Source organism: Heptranchias perlo, chromosome 3 (genome assembly GCF_035084215.1).
Source record: "Heptranchias perlo isolate sHepPer1 chromosome 3, sHepPer1.hap1, whole genome shotgun sequence".
Taxonomy (NCBI): Eukaryota; Metazoa; Chordata; class Chondrichthyes; order Hexanchiformes; family Hexanchidae; genus Heptranchias; species Heptranchias perlo.
The window spans coordinates 42,351,146-42,366,495 of record NC_090327.1 but is presented as its reverse complement, the minus strand read 5'-3'; the positions used below and the strand labels follow the sequence as shown (position 1 = coordinate 42,366,495).

The following is a 15,350-nucleotide window of genomic DNA, read 5'->3' as shown; positions in this document are numbered from 1 at the left end:
ATGATGATTGTTTCAAAAAGGTTTAAAGTATACCTATAATGTTGGTAAAGAAAAACATTCTTTTCTAGAAAAAAAATGAAGTTATGGGAGTAAAATAAAAAAAAATTAAAACTTACATTTGTTTAAAAGGGGAGGGGGTGTGTATTTTTTTGAAAATTCAAACTGCTGCCCATAAAAACAATAAAATATTGTGTTTTCCTAGTCAAAATGCAACATGATAATATTTTCAGTTGCATGCAGGATTTTATTCAAGATGGGAAGGTTGCAGGTCATCACCAGATTCTCCCAAAGGCTGCAAACAGAGGCCAAGAGCCAAAATTGGCCCCATGTAATGAGTACTCCTGGCCTAAACAAATCAAATTATCACAACTCAGAAGAAACGATAATGTAGGTGGAAGCATTTAATGTTGGAATAGAGAACCAGAGGACAGGAGGATAATATTACCCAGCCTTAAATAAAATTTAAGATTGGAAAGAATTATTTTCCCTACAAGTTATAATAATGTGGAATAGATAATACTGAAATCTGATAAGATTGCTGAGGGAGGCCAGATCCAATAAATAGGGCAGTTTTGTTACAATCTAAGTCATGTATTTTTGATACAGCGAATTTCATTTTGACAATGAAGTTACCTGTCCAAAATGGCTAGTGGAATAAAAGCCTTTTAAAGAGTTAAAAGGGTGTATTTATGAGAATAGAGATGTGAATGTGTTGAAACTGTATAACTGGCACAACACTGTAAAGAAACAGATAGCCAGTTAGAACCAACTATCATAGCAATTCTAAGCACGTTTTATATTCATACAGTATATGCATAATTCTCTTAAATATACATGACTACCAATAGAAAAATCAAACCATTTTCTAGTTTCTTTCCCTTGTGGCTCAAACAAATAGCTTCAACTTTTGACATCTCACCTGGAGGTGATGAAGGTCTCATGCTTGTGCTTTCCCAGTTTAAAACCTTTTGATACCTTGGCTCTACCAGGAGAAGACGGTTCTGAAAGGAACGACCTTTCCAGTTCTGCCTTCAGGTCCATATCACAGCAGCACTTCTCAGCTAGGTCAATCAAGTCTACCTTGACCTACAAAGAACATTACCACAAACTGATGAGTGCATGATACCTAATCATGGCTTATAAAAGAGTATACAAGAATTTAAATGTCAATTTAAACATTCTATTCTTTAATGTACTTATAATCCTCATTAGGAGTCAAACTAACCAGAACCCTGGAAGACTGCTGGAACATTTGAAATGGTCCCCATTTCTTGCCTTCCTCTATTCTCTTTCCCCATCTCCCAATGTTTTCCCTTTTTCTGAAGGACAGTATATTGACTTCCGCTGGGGTATGCTCTCCGTATCTCGCTCAAGTCATGCCTGTGAGTCTAGTCAGATAAATCAGTAGGCTATTTGAACCACAAAAGTCATCACCCTGCCCAATCATCCTGTTCATTAGACATGAACACGCACACACACTTTCGAGGGGGTTCACTGATGGCTGTTTTTTTTTCTTCCCCCTCTTAAACCAGAGACACTGAAGCCAACTGTAACACCTATTCAGTGCATTTACCATTTGGAGACTCCTTCTCCCAACCAGCCAACACTGAATTCTATAGGGTTTCGGCACATTTCCAACCAAGTGAGGGTGGCACAGAGGGAAGAAAAATATATTCTCTATCAGTTTGGAAAAGGATAACAATGAGCAAATGGAAAAAAGTCTGGAAGGTTTTAGCATGTATTTTTATACCGACAGTCTGGTTAAAACTGACAGCACTCAGGAGGACCCTTAGGTCACAGTGTGAGGAAACAAACTGCCTTTAGTTTCTTACATCAGTAGCAGCTTTGCTTAGTCAAAAACAAAACACTACAAGTATAAAGATTAAGTAATTTCTCAAGGTAGGTATATCCTTCAGTACTCTCAACTATTTTCAATGAAAGCAGAAAGAAACATTTTTAATGAAAACAAATTGATAATTCCTAATTTGCTCACACCACTGTACCAAGGTTCTAAGAAAGATTTATACCATATTTACATCATCTGGGACTGACTGAACTCAACCACCAGTATGATCTTTATCACGTCAAATTAAATCAACCTGGAATCAACATGAATTCTGAGGAAGAGCCATCCACCTAAAACGTTAACTTTGTTTCTCTCGCCACAGATGCTGCCTAACCTGTTGAGTATTTCCAGCATTTTCTGTTTTCATTTCAGATTTCCAGCATCCACAGTATTTTACTTTTGAATTCTGCTTAAGATCTTTGCCTATCAAACAATTTTCAACACACACCGATATACAGTGTAAATTCAATATACTTTAGGTGTTTCTGATGTACAGGAATTATACGAGTACCAGTAACGAGTGGTTAGGATCTGGAATGCACTGCCTGAGGGAGTGGCGGAGGCAGATTCAATCATGGTCTTCAAAGGGGAACTGGATAAGTATTTGAAAGGAAAAAATTTGCAGGGCTACGGGGAAAGGGCGGGAGAGTGGGACTAGCTGGATTGCTCTTGCATAAAGCCAGCGCGGACTCGATGGGGCGAATGGCCTCCTTCTGTGCTGTAACCTTTCTATGATTCTAACATAACACATAGTACCATGGCATGCTGACTATATACTAACACATTGTACATATGAGATTCATGTTGTATGTATTTATGAATTGACATTTCTTTTCCAGTTAAGCACCAATAACCCAGTCATTTTAGCATTCTTGTAATTTTATATTCGCATTTCCAAATTATGAGAGTTATAGAACTGTAATTTAAGAAAACAATTCATATAATCATAGAAAGTTATGGCACAGAAGGAGGCCATTCAGCCCATCGTGTCCGTGCCAGCCGAAAAAGAGCTATCCAGCTTAATCCCACTTTCCAGCACTTGGTCCGTAGCCCTGTAGGTTACGGCACTTCAAGTGCACATCCAAGTACATTTTAAACAAGCTGAGGGTTTCTGCCTCTACCAACCTTTCAGGCAATGAATTCCAGACCCCCACCACCTTCTGGGTGAAACAATTTCTCCTCAGCTCCCGTCTAATCCTTCTACCAATTACTTTAAATCTATGCCCCCTGGTCAGTGACCCCTCTGCTAAGGGAAATAGGTCCCCCCTATCCGCTCTATCTAGACCCATCATAATTTTATATACACCTCAATTAAATCTCCTCTCAACCTCCTTTGTTCCAAAGAAAGCAACGCCAGCCTATCCAATCTTTTCTCATGGCTAAAATTCTCCAGTCCTGGCAACATTCTTGTAAATTTCCTCTGTACCCTCTCTGGTGCAATCACATCTTCCCTGTAATGTGGTGACCAGAACTGTACGCAGTACTCAAGCTGTGGCCTAACCAATGTTTTATACAGTTCTAGCATAACCTCCCTGCTCTTATATTCTATGCCTTGGCTAATAAAGGAAAGTATCCCATATGCTTTTTTAAACCACCTTATCTACCTGTCCTTCAGGGATCTGTGGACATGCACTCCAAGGTCCCTTTGTTCCTCTACACCTCTCAGTATCCTCCCATTTAATGTGTACTCCCTAGCCTTGTTTGCCCTCCCAAATGTATTACCTCACACTTCTCTGGATTAAATTCCATTTGCCATTTTTCCACCCACCTGACCAGTCCATTGAAATCTTCCTACAGTCCACAGCTTTCCTCCTCACTATTAACCACACGGCCAATTTTTGCATCATCTGCAAACTTCTTGATCAAGCCGCCCACATTCAAGTCCAAATCATTAATATATACCACAAAAAGCAAGGGAACTAGTACTGAGCTTTGCGGGACCCCATTGGAAACAGCCTTCCAGTCGCAAAAACAGCCGTCCACCATTACCCCTTGCTTCCTGCCGCTGAGCCAGTTTTGGATCCAAGTAGTCACTTTCCCTTGTATCCCATGGGCTTTTACTTTTTTGACCAGTCTGCCATGTGGGTCCTTGTCAAAAGCCTTGTTAAAATCCATTTACACGACATCAAATGCGTTACCCTTATCGACCCTCCTTGTTACCTCCTCAAAAAATTCAATCAAGTTAGTCAGACACAACCATCCCTTAACAAATCCATGCCGATTGTCCTTGATTAACCTGTGCCTTTCTAACTGATGATTCATGCTGTCCCTCACAATCGCTTCCAATAATTTGCCCACCGCCGAGGTTAGGCTGACCTGCCGATAATCACTCGGTCTATCTCTTTCTCCCTTTTTAAACAACAGTACAATGTTAGCAGTCCTCCAATCCTCTGGCACCACACCTGCAGCCAGGGAGGATTGGAAAATGATGGTCAGAGCCTCCACTATTTCCTCCCTTGCTTCTCTTAGCACCCTGGGGTACATTTCATCCAGGCCTGGCGATTTATCTACTTTCAAAGATGCTAAACCCCTTAATACTTCCTCTCTCACTATGTTTATCCCATCCAATATTTCACACTCCTCCTCCTGAACTACTATCTCTGCAGGAAATGGGTGACTGCCAGGCAGAGTAAAAGGACTAGGCAGGTAGAGCAGGAGTCCCCTGGGGCCATCTCCCTCTCAAACAGATATTCTGCTTTAGATACTGTTGGGGGAGATGGCTTATCAGGGGAAAGCAGCAAGAGCCAGGTTCGGGGCACCACAGGTGGTTCTGCTGCACAGGAGGGGAGAAAGAAGAGTGACAGGGCTATAGTGATAGGGGATTCAATTGTAAGGGGAACAGATAGGCGTTTCTGCGGCCGCAAACGTGACTCCAGGATGGTATGTTGCCTCCCTGGTGCTAGGGTCAAGGATGTCACGGAGTGGCTGCAGGGCATTCTGGAGGGGGAGGGTGAACAGCCAGTAGTTGTGGTCCATATTGGTACCAATGACATAGGTAAAAAAAGGGATGAGGTCCTGCAAGGTGAATTTAAGGAGTTAGGAGATAAATTAAAAAGCAGGACTTCAAAGGTAGTGATTTCAGGATTACTACCAGTGCCACGTGTTAGTGAGTATAGGAACAGGAGAATAGACAGGATGAATGCGTGGCTGCAGGGATGGTGTAGGAGGGAGGGATTTAGATTCCTGGGACATTGGGACCAGTTCTGGGGAAGGTGGGACCTGTACAAGCGTGACGGGTTACACCCGAGCAGGACCGGGACCAATGTCCTCGCGGGGGTGTTTGCTAATGCTGTTGGGGAAGGTTTAAACTAGAGTGGCAGAGGGATGGGAACCTGAGTGGGGAGTCAGAAGGGAATAAAGTTGAGAGCAGCAAGAGCGGGGAAGACCCAGGGGAAATTTACAATACAAATAGTACAAACAGTTGTTCAAGAACAAGTGAAAGGGAAAAGCGAAGAGCAGCGGAAAGAAAGTGTACTTTAGGCACGACAGATAAAATAAAAACTAGAAGGCGTAAGGCAATTAACCCAGCATCAAAGCTGTGGCAGGGGATTGGGAACCTGAGCAGGGAGACAGAGGAAAGCGTGTCAGGAAGGAACAGAAGGTATGGAGTAAAAGGTAAAGTGTTAAAAAAGGAAAAAGCAGGAACTAAGGGCTCGAATTTAGCAGGCCTGTGGGTTTCCGGCGGGTTGGGTTTCAGGAGCGTGGTCAACACGCTCGGCGAAATTAGTGGGTTGCCCGCGCGATCGTAGCAGGCAACACACTAACTGGAATCAATTACCTGCTCCTCCGGGGTCCACGCTGCTGGTCTGCGCGTCGGGCGGGCTGCGCATGCGCAGTACGATCTGTCAGCTGGAGGCTCTCTAGTTAAAGGGGCAGTCCTCCACTGACAGATGCTGCAACCAATGGAACAAATTGCAGCATGGAGCAGCCCAGGGGGAAGGCTGCTCCCAGTTTAATGATGCCTCACCCCAGGTATCATCAGATGGGGTGAGGAGGAGGGGGAGGACACAGATCTTCCCCCCGGCGGGCGGGAGGAAGCGGCCTGCCTCTGCCACCAAGAAGGCCTGGCTCGAGGTGGCAGAGGGGGTCACCTGCGCCACCAACATATCGCCCACCTGCATACAGTGCAGGAGGCGCTGCAATGACCGCAGTAGGTCAGCCACAGTGAGAACACGAAGTCTTTCCCCTACACTCCGGCTGCCACAGCACTGCCCCCACCCCACATCTCCTTCGGCACCGCCAACACTACTCTGTCACATCACCCTTCATACCCACTCAAACCCCATCCTCATCTTACCTCCACCTACTCACCTCGCCAGTACTCATCCTGCCACTAACACGCAACCCAATCCTCATACAATCTCATTGCTCCATCCCATACTCACCCTCTCGTGCATCTCCCTCACGGCCAGCCTCACTCAACCTGCCACCACCTGTGCTGCAGCCACAGGGCATGCATCACATATGTGCAGTAGGCAGCGTAAGGCAAACGTGTCGTGAGCATGAAGGGGGTGCACAAGGGTGTCTGAGGGTTTGTCCTGGGTGTTACCTATATTGAATTTCAGAGCAACAAACAGCACACATTATATTGACACCACCACTGCCATGTCTCCGCGAATCCTGTCCGTTGTGTCCAATAATGCCCGCTCCTGGGTATCACTATGAGGACCCACCACTGATGCCACCCATCGTGTTACTGCAGAGTAGGTGCAGGTGTATTTGCAGGCCTCTTCCGCGCAGACGACTGAGAGACATCGGCGGTGTAGCCGGCTGCACCCTGGAAGGATGCGGAGGAGAAGTTGTGGAGGGCAGTGGTGACTTTGACAGCGACAGGTAAGCAGTTGGTGCTGGGGCCAGCCAGGAGCAGCTCGGCATGAAAGAGCCTGCAGATCTCCACGACTACATGTCGAGCGAATCTGCACCTCCCTGTGCACTGCTGCTCGGAGAGGTACGGGGAGCTGCGCCTCGGTCTGTGGACCCTGTGGCGAGGGTAGTGCCCTCTGCGATGCGTCTCTCCCTGCGGTAGCCCTCCCTCCTGCTGTGCAGGTGGGCGTGCAACAACACCGTGTTGGGGGGCTCCACGTCTCTGCGGCGGACGGCGTAGACTGCGAGGCTGCTGGGGCTGGTCATGCTGTTCGTCCTCCGAGGGTGTCCACGCACCACCCATCTGGCAGGTGTTGGTCTGAGGGGTTGTGCAGGGTAGGTGGGTGGTTCCTCGGACTGGGGCTGCGGTTTCGTGTCGGTCTGTCCTCTGGCTTGGCGGGGGGTGGTGGAGGGCAGGGGTTGCCCTATGTGACGCGGTGGCCTCCTGCGTGGGTGAGGGCTCTCCCCCGTGGAGTGCACCTTGGCACCTGCCACAGGCTGCTGGCTGCAACACGCCTGGTTGGAGAGAGACTGTTTCCCCCAGTGCGTGAAACTCACTGCCTTGAACCTAAAATCCCACACTTCCTCTTTTGACAGCTGCTTCAGCTCATTAAATGACCTCAACAAGCAAGGTAAGTACACTCAAGTGGAACCCCGCTGGCTTTAATTGCCTGCGGGATTCCCACCAGCGGGGCTTGCGCGCACAGCCCCGCACGTGAGCGCGGTACCCGGAAGTGGCCGGGATTTCGACGCGATTCGGTCACGTGACCGGATATCGGGATTTTCGGGGGCCCCCCCGCTGGAAACCCAACGCGAAAATCGAGCCCTAAGTGTCACAAAACATATTTGAAAGTTCTTTATCTGAATGCACGTAGCACTCGTAACAAAACGGACGAGTTAACGGCACAAATAACTGCGTATGGGTATGATCTTGTGGCCATTACAGAAACATGGCTGCAGGGTGACAACGACTGGGAATTAAATATGCCAGGGTATTTAACAATCAGGAAGGACAGGCAGGAAGGAAGGGGAGGTGGGGTGGCTATGTTAATAAAGGAAGGAATCACTGTAATACAGAGAAATGATATTGGGACAAAGGATCAGGATAATGAAACAGTTTGGGTAGAGATAAGGAATAATAAGGGGAGAAAATCACTAGTGGGCGTAGTATATAGGCCTCCTAATAGTTGCATCTCTGCTGGAAGTATTAATCAGGAAATAGTCGGGGCATGTAATAATGGAACAGCGATAATTATGGGGGATTTTAACTATCATATTAACTGGACAAATCAAATTGGGCAGGGCAGCCTTGAGGAAGAGTTTATTGAGTGTATTAGGGATGGATTTCTTGAGCAGTACATAACTGATCCTACAAGGGGGCAAGCAACCTTGGACCTGGTCCTGTGTAATGAGCCAGGATTAATTAATAATGTCCTAGTTAAGGATCCCCTTGGAATGAGTGACCATAACATGGTTACATTCCATATCCAATTAGAGGGTGAGAAGGTTGGTTCTCAAACAAGCGTACTGAGCTTGAATAAAGGAGACTATGATGGTATGAGAGCGGAATTGATTAAAGTGGACTGGAAAAATAGATTAAAGGGTAAGACGGTACATGAGCAGTGGTGTTCATTTAAGGAGTTATTTTACAACTTTCAAAAAATATATATTCCACTGAGGAAAAAAGGGTGTAAAAGAAATGACAGCCATCCGTGGCTAAGTAAGGAAATTAAGGATAGTATCCGACTAAAAACAAGGACATATAAGGTAGCCAAACTTAGTGGGAGGATAGAAGATTGGGAAGTCTTCAAAAGACAGCAAAAAGTAACTAAAGGATTGATTAAGAAAGGGAAGCTAGATTATGAAAATAAATTAGCAAAAAATATTAAAACAGATAGCAAGAGTTTCTACAGTTATATAAAAAGAAAAAGGGTGGCTAAGGCAAACATAGGTCCCTTGGAGGATGAGACCGGGAAATTAATGGTGGGAAACATGGAGATGGCAAAAATGCTGAACAAATATTTTGTTTCAGTCTTTACGGTAGAGGACACTAAGAATATCCCAACAGTGGACAAACAGGGGGCTCTAGGGAGGGGAGGAGCTAAATACGATTAAAATCACTGAGGAATTGGTACTCAGTAAATTAATGGGACTCAAGGCGGATAAATCCCCTGGACCTGATGGCTTACATCCGAGGGTCTTGAGGGAAGTGGCAGTAGGGATTGTGGATGCTTTGGTAATAATTTTCCAAAATTCTCTGGACTCGGCAAAGGTCCCGGCAGATTGGAAAACTGCTAATGTAACACCCTTATTTAAAAAGGGTAGTAGGCAGAAGGCTGGAAATTATAGACCAGTTAGCCTAACATCTGTGGTGGGTAAAATTTTGGAGTCGATTATTATGGAGACAGTAGCGGAACATTTGGATGAACATAATTTAATAGGACAAAGTCAGCATGGCTTTACGAAGGGGAAGTCATGTCTGACAAATTTGCTCGAGTTCTTTGAGGACATAACATACAGGGTGGATAAAGGGGAACCAGTGGACGTAGTGTATTTGGACTTCCAGAAGGCATTCGACAAGGTGCCACATAAAAGATTATTGCTCAAGATAAAGAATCACTGGATTGGGGGTAATATTCTGGCATGGGTGGAGGATTGGTTATCTAACAGGAAGCAGAGAGTTGGGATAAATGGTTCATTCTCGGACTGGCAACCAGTAGCCAGTGGTGTTCCGCAGGGGTCGGTGCTGGGTCCCCAACTCTTTACAATCTATATTAACGATTTTGGAGGAGGGGACCGAGTGTAACGTATCAAAGTTTGCAGATGATACAAAGATGGGAGGGAAAGTAGAGAGTGAGGAGGACATAAAAAACCTACAAGGGGATATAGACAGGCTGGGTGAGTGGGCGGAGATTTGGCAGATGCAATACAATATTGGAAAATGTGAGGTTATGCACTTTGGCAGGAAAAATCAGAGAGCAAGTTATTATCTTAAAGGCGAGAAACTGGAAAGTACTGCAGTACAAAGGGATCTGGGGGTCCTAGTGCAAGAAAATCAAAAAGTTAGTATGCAGGTGCAGCAGGTGATCAAGGAGGCCAACAGAATGTTGGCATTTATTGCTAGGGGGATAGAATATAAAAACAGGGAGGTATTGCTGCAGTTATATAAGGTATTGGTGAGACCGCACCTGGAATACTGCATACAGTTTTGGTGTCCATACTTAAGAAAAGACATACTTGCTCTCGAGGCAGTACAAAGAAGGTTCACTCGGTTAATCCCGGGGAGGAGAGGTTGAGTAGGTTGGGACTCTACTCATTGGAGTTCAGAAGAATGAGAGGCGATCTTATTGAAACATATAAGATTGTGAAGGGGCTTGATCGGGTGGATGCGGTAAGGATGGATGAAACTAGAACTCGGGGGCATAATCTTAGAATAAGGGGCTGCTCCTTCAAAACTGAGATGAAGAGAAACTTCTTCACTCAGAGGGTAGTAGGTCTGTGGAATTTGCTGCCCCAGGAAGCGGCGGAAGCTACATCATTAAATAAATTTAAAACAGAAATAGACAGTTTCCTAGAAGTAAAGGGAATTAGGGGTTACGGGGAGCGGGCAGGAAATTGTACATGAATTTAGATTTGAGGTTAGGACCAGATCAGCCATGATCTTATTGAATGGCGGAGCAGGCTCGAGGGGCCGATTGGCCTACTCCTGCTCCTATTTCTTATGTTCTTATGTTCTCTTGTGACGACAGACGCAAAGTATTCATCAAGAACCATACCCACATTTTCCGCCTCCACAAATAGGTTAACTTTCTGGTCTCCAATAGGCCCTACTCTTTCCTTAGTTATCCTCTTGCTTTTTATGTATTTATAAAACACTTCTTGTTTGTTCATTCACTGTAGCAAAATTGATTGCCTAGAGGTGGCTCCATCAATCAAAAGCATAATTTGCAGAGGCCAGGGAACTGCCTTATTTATTTTGTTCAAGAAATGGTGAACAGAAACCAGAGGGGTTTAAAATAGAAAAACAGGAAAACAAGAAAAGAAGTTTCACAGAAATTAATGTCTAATTTACATAAATCATTTCAGTAACACCAGTTACATGCTGGTAATCCTAAACTGATTAAGCCAGTGTTAAACTAATCTTATTTTGGCAATTATTTGCAGAAGAATATTGAGCAGTTGCACTGTACCTTTTTCATCCAATTTTCTTCTCACCTAAAGGCAGTGACTCATACTGGGGTGAAACCCCATGGGTGCTAGCAGTCCAGTACCTTGCTTAAGTGCCCATTCATTATGTGTCAAGCAGCCTGTTTGACTATGGGGAACATCACAGCCAAACCCAAAATTCACATGCACGCACTTTCCAGCAGGGGTCACTGGATAGCAATCAGCAGTGTTCGTCAACCCTCGTTTTGTTTTCCCTTCCCTCGCCTAAGGACAATGAGGATAACTGTAGCACCCTCACCTTTGCCATGGCTCACATCAATAATGCAACAAGAGTTGGCACTAGGACTTTAGTGGAGTGTATTGGTGGGCATGGTAAATATTTGCATAGCTGGACTGTTTACTCAATAGGAAAGCATAATGGCAGACATTTGAAACTTCAGTGAAATCTTCACTTGAACTGTGAAAACATTCAGCAGTAAAATTTTTGATTTAGTCCTACCATACTTGGGCGATGTACAGATAATCATATTTAGAGTGGTGCATCACTAGACTGAAGTTCTAATGGTGATGGTAGTGAGAATAAAAAAAAGTACCATCACCACATAAGCTTGTTGCACAATATTAAAAGGGTACTGGCTGGGTTACAATGTTTTCCTATAGCATGTTAGCATTAATAGGCTAAATAAGTCCAGAGGTCAGCACAGAGCAGAGTTCTTCCTGATTATTGCTCAGTACCACAACTCAGTTTTCAGGGCATCCCATACTGTCTTTGGTTTTAAAAATGAAAAGCAGAAAAAAGCATATTTTCAATTGCTCGTTTGCAAAAAAAATCTAGTTGATATTCTAGATAAGAAATGTGATGAGTTCAAGCTATTATCACTTCATAATGCTGGGGGACTGGCTAGTATCATGAATATGAATCTACACATGGAGGATCTGAGTTTCAATCCAGCAGAGATGAATGAGAGATAGGAGATTTTCACCGTGAGACCGTCTAGTTCGTAGTCGGCACAAAGCTAAATCACAAAATTACCCATAAACTGGCAGACTCACTTAGAATCATCAAAAGCACAACTGGTAAAGGAAATAGAAAAATGAACACTGATGTGATGCTGCTCTGAAGACTTAAAGAGCATTACCAGGACAGAGCACCAGAACTAGCCGCGCCTCTAGCCAAACTGTTCCAGTGCAGCTACAACACTACCCGACAATGTGGGAAATTGCCCAGGTATGTCCTATCCACAAAAAGCAGGACAAATCCAATCCGGCCAATTACCGCCCCATCAGTCTACTCTCAATCATCAGCAAAGTGATGGAAAGTGTCGTCGACAGTGCTATCAAGTGGCACTTACTCACCGATGCTCAGTTTGGATTCTGCCAGGACCACTCGGCTCCAAAACTCATTACAGCCTTAGTCCAAACATGGACAAAAGAGCTGAATTCCGGAGGTGAGGTGAGAGTGACTGCCCTTGACATCAAGGCAGCATTTGACAGAGTGTGGCACCAAGGAGCCCTAGTCAAATTGAAGTCAATGGGAATCAGGGGGAAAACTCTCCAGTGGCTGGAGTCATACCTAGCACAAAGGAAGATGGTAGTGGTTGTTGGAGGCTAATCATAGCCCCAGGACATTGCTGCAGGAGTTCCTCAGGGCAGTGTCCTAGGCCCAACCATCTTCAGCTGCTTCATCAATGACCTTCCCTCCATCATAAGGTCAGAAATGGGAATGATTGCACAGTGTTCAGTTCCATTCGCAACCCCTCAGATAATGAAGCAGTCCATGCCCGCATGCAGCAATACCTGGACAACATCCAGGCTTGGGCTTATAAGTGGCAAGTAACATTCATGCCAGACAAGTACCAGGCAATGACCATCTCCAACAAGAGAGAGTCTAACCACCTCCTCTTGACATTCAACGGGCATTACCATCACCGAATCCCCCACCAACATCCTGGGGGTCACCATTGACCAGAAACTTAACTGGACCAGCCACATAAATACTGTGGCTACAAGAGCAGGTCAGAGGCTGGGTATTCTGCGGCGAGTGACTCACCTCCTGACTCCCCAAAGTCTTTCCAATATCTACAAGGCACAAGTCAGGAGTGTGATGGAATACTCTCCACTTGCCTGGATGAGTGCAGCTCCAACAACACTCAAGAAGCTCAACACCATCCAGGACAAAGCAGCCCGCTTGATTGGCACCCCATTCACCACCTTAAACATTCACTCCCTTCACTACCAGCGCCCAGTGGCTGCAGTGTGTACCATCGACAGGATGCACTGCAGCAACTCGCCAAGGCTTCTTTGACAGCACCTCCCAAACACACAACCTCTACCACCTGGAAGGGCAAGGGCAGCAGGTACCTGGGAACAACACCTCCTGCACGTTCCCCCCCAAGTCACACACCATCCCGACTTGGAAATATATCGCCGTTCCTTCATCGTATCTGGGTCAAAATCCTGGAACTCCCTACCTGACAGCACTGTGGGAGAACCTTCACCACATGGACTGCGGCGGTTCAAGAAGGTGGCTCACCACCACCTTCTCAAGGGCAATTAGGGATGGGCAATAAATGCTGGTCTTGCCAGCGACGCCCACATCCCATGAACGAATGAAAAAAAATGCTGAAATTAGGAAAATGTTCCATTTCTCAGCACTGGCATCTCTCACATTGCCAAGTGTATATGTGTCTTCGTATGCATGTACATTTTCTGTCTCTCTCCCAAAGTTTTTACATTAAAAATTGTATTTGTTTTATATACACTTTTTATTTTTGCACTTGCCATATCCAAATCTGTGTCAAGCTCCTCAGTTTGGAATGGGGAAAGCCAGAGTGTCTTGAGCTGGTCATCCAGAACATCTGCCAAAACATATGCAGTCCTAGAATAAAAAACAAATGTTTTTCTGTCCAGTCTAGAAATATAAATTCTGGCTGATGAACAAATCTTTTAACGTTTATACTTCAAAGAATATTCCTTTTTCAGAACTTGTAAATTCTCAAGTGCTATTTTAAATTTGACTCAAGATTCTGGGAAACAAGTAAAACACAACTCAGGTTTACAAGCCTGTAAAAGATCGTTTTTGAATGAAATCTTGTGACACTGCATTATATTTTGCTATATAATGCAAAAAGCATACCTCAGGGAAAAATTTTACAGCAACTTCAATTTATTTCGGAATATCACAATCCCAATTTGAACAAGTTTAGATTTACTTTAAATGATTAAATTTATCTCTTCAGTTAGCTTTTCCCCACAAGAATAATTTGTGAAACTGCTACGAGTTTAGCTTTAATAATATACGTCGGCTTAAAATTAGAATGACAATTTATAAAACTTTAAATCAAGCCATTTTTTCTTTTTCCTGCTTGAACAGCTAGTGAAAAACATGGTGAAGAATCATATACTAGCTTGTAATTCAGTTCCAAGAGGTCAGTTTGTTAAATGTACAGTCCTGTTTGATGAGAACACTATTATTTCAATAATGGCCAACAAGCAAGCTGTGATTAAGAAATTTCCATTTTAGCTGTTCTGTTTTGAATCCAAATTAAATAGACTTCAGCGAGTTTAGCCGATCCAGTTTGAAGCCAGTTCATTCGTTCCTATTTCGGAATATTTAAGTTTTAAGTTTTAAGTTAGCAACCTGCTTGGAACAATATTTTTCATTAGCAGCAAAATCTCCATGTGTGCTTAGACAGTTATCACTTGCAATATGCTTTTATTTCTTTCTTTCTTGATTTCTTGCAATACTTATTTGTTCAAACAGTGAATACCTCTGGTATTGAAGTAACAGGTTTGGAGCGATTACTGATCTCACACTACTTGCCTCATTGAAATTCAGGTGACTTCACACCTGAATTATATTATACAAGTGGAAACAATGTAACATCAAAATTGCTTCTAATTAATACAAACTATGCAGTATAACTGGACTATTAGGACACTATTACAAATTTAGAGCTTCACAAGGGAGTGGCTCATCGGGTTACATCGAAACTACAGCACAGAAACAGGCCATTCGGCCCAACTGGTCTATGCCGCCGTTTATGCTCCACACGAACCTCCTCCCTCCCTACTTCATCTAATCCTATCAGGATACTCTTCTATTCCTTTCTCCCTTATGTGCTTATCTAGCTTCTCCTTAAATGCATCTGTGCTAGTCGCCTCAACTACTCCTTGTGGTAGCGCATTCCACATTTTACCACACTTTGGGTAAAGAAGTCTCTCCTGAATTCCCTATTGGATTTATTAGCGTCTAGTTTAAATTTATGACCTCTAGTTTTAGACTCCCCCACAAGTGGAAATATTTTCTCGATGTCTACCCTATCAGACCCTATTATCTTAAACACCTCGATCAGGTCACCCCTCAGCCTTCTCTTTTCTAAGAAACGAGCCCCAGCCTGTTCAGCCTTTCCTGATAAGGGTATCCTCTCAGTTCTGGTATCATCCTTGTGAATCTTTTTTGCACCCTCTCCAA

At 44.2% G+C, this 15,350-nt stretch overlaps 1 protein-coding gene across 3 annotated transcripts in view; it reads right to left on the bottom strand.

Moving 5' to 3' along the window:
* virma (vir like m6A methyltransferase associated) overlaps positions 1–15,350 on the bottom strand; it is a 133,538-nt gene that overhangs the window by 22,302 nt on the left and 95,886 nt on the right. For all 3 annotated transcript variants that reach the window (XM_067979251.1, XM_067979253.1, XM_067979252.1), the window contains exons 20-21: positions 13,658–13,754; positions 920–1,086 (exon numbers count right to left, since the gene is read on the bottom strand). In XM_067979251.1, coding sequence (XP_067835352.1) covers positions 920–1,086; positions 13,658–13,754 — 264 coding nt within the window. The remainder of the gene's footprint in view (positions 1–919; positions 1,087–13,657; positions 13,755–15,350) is intronic.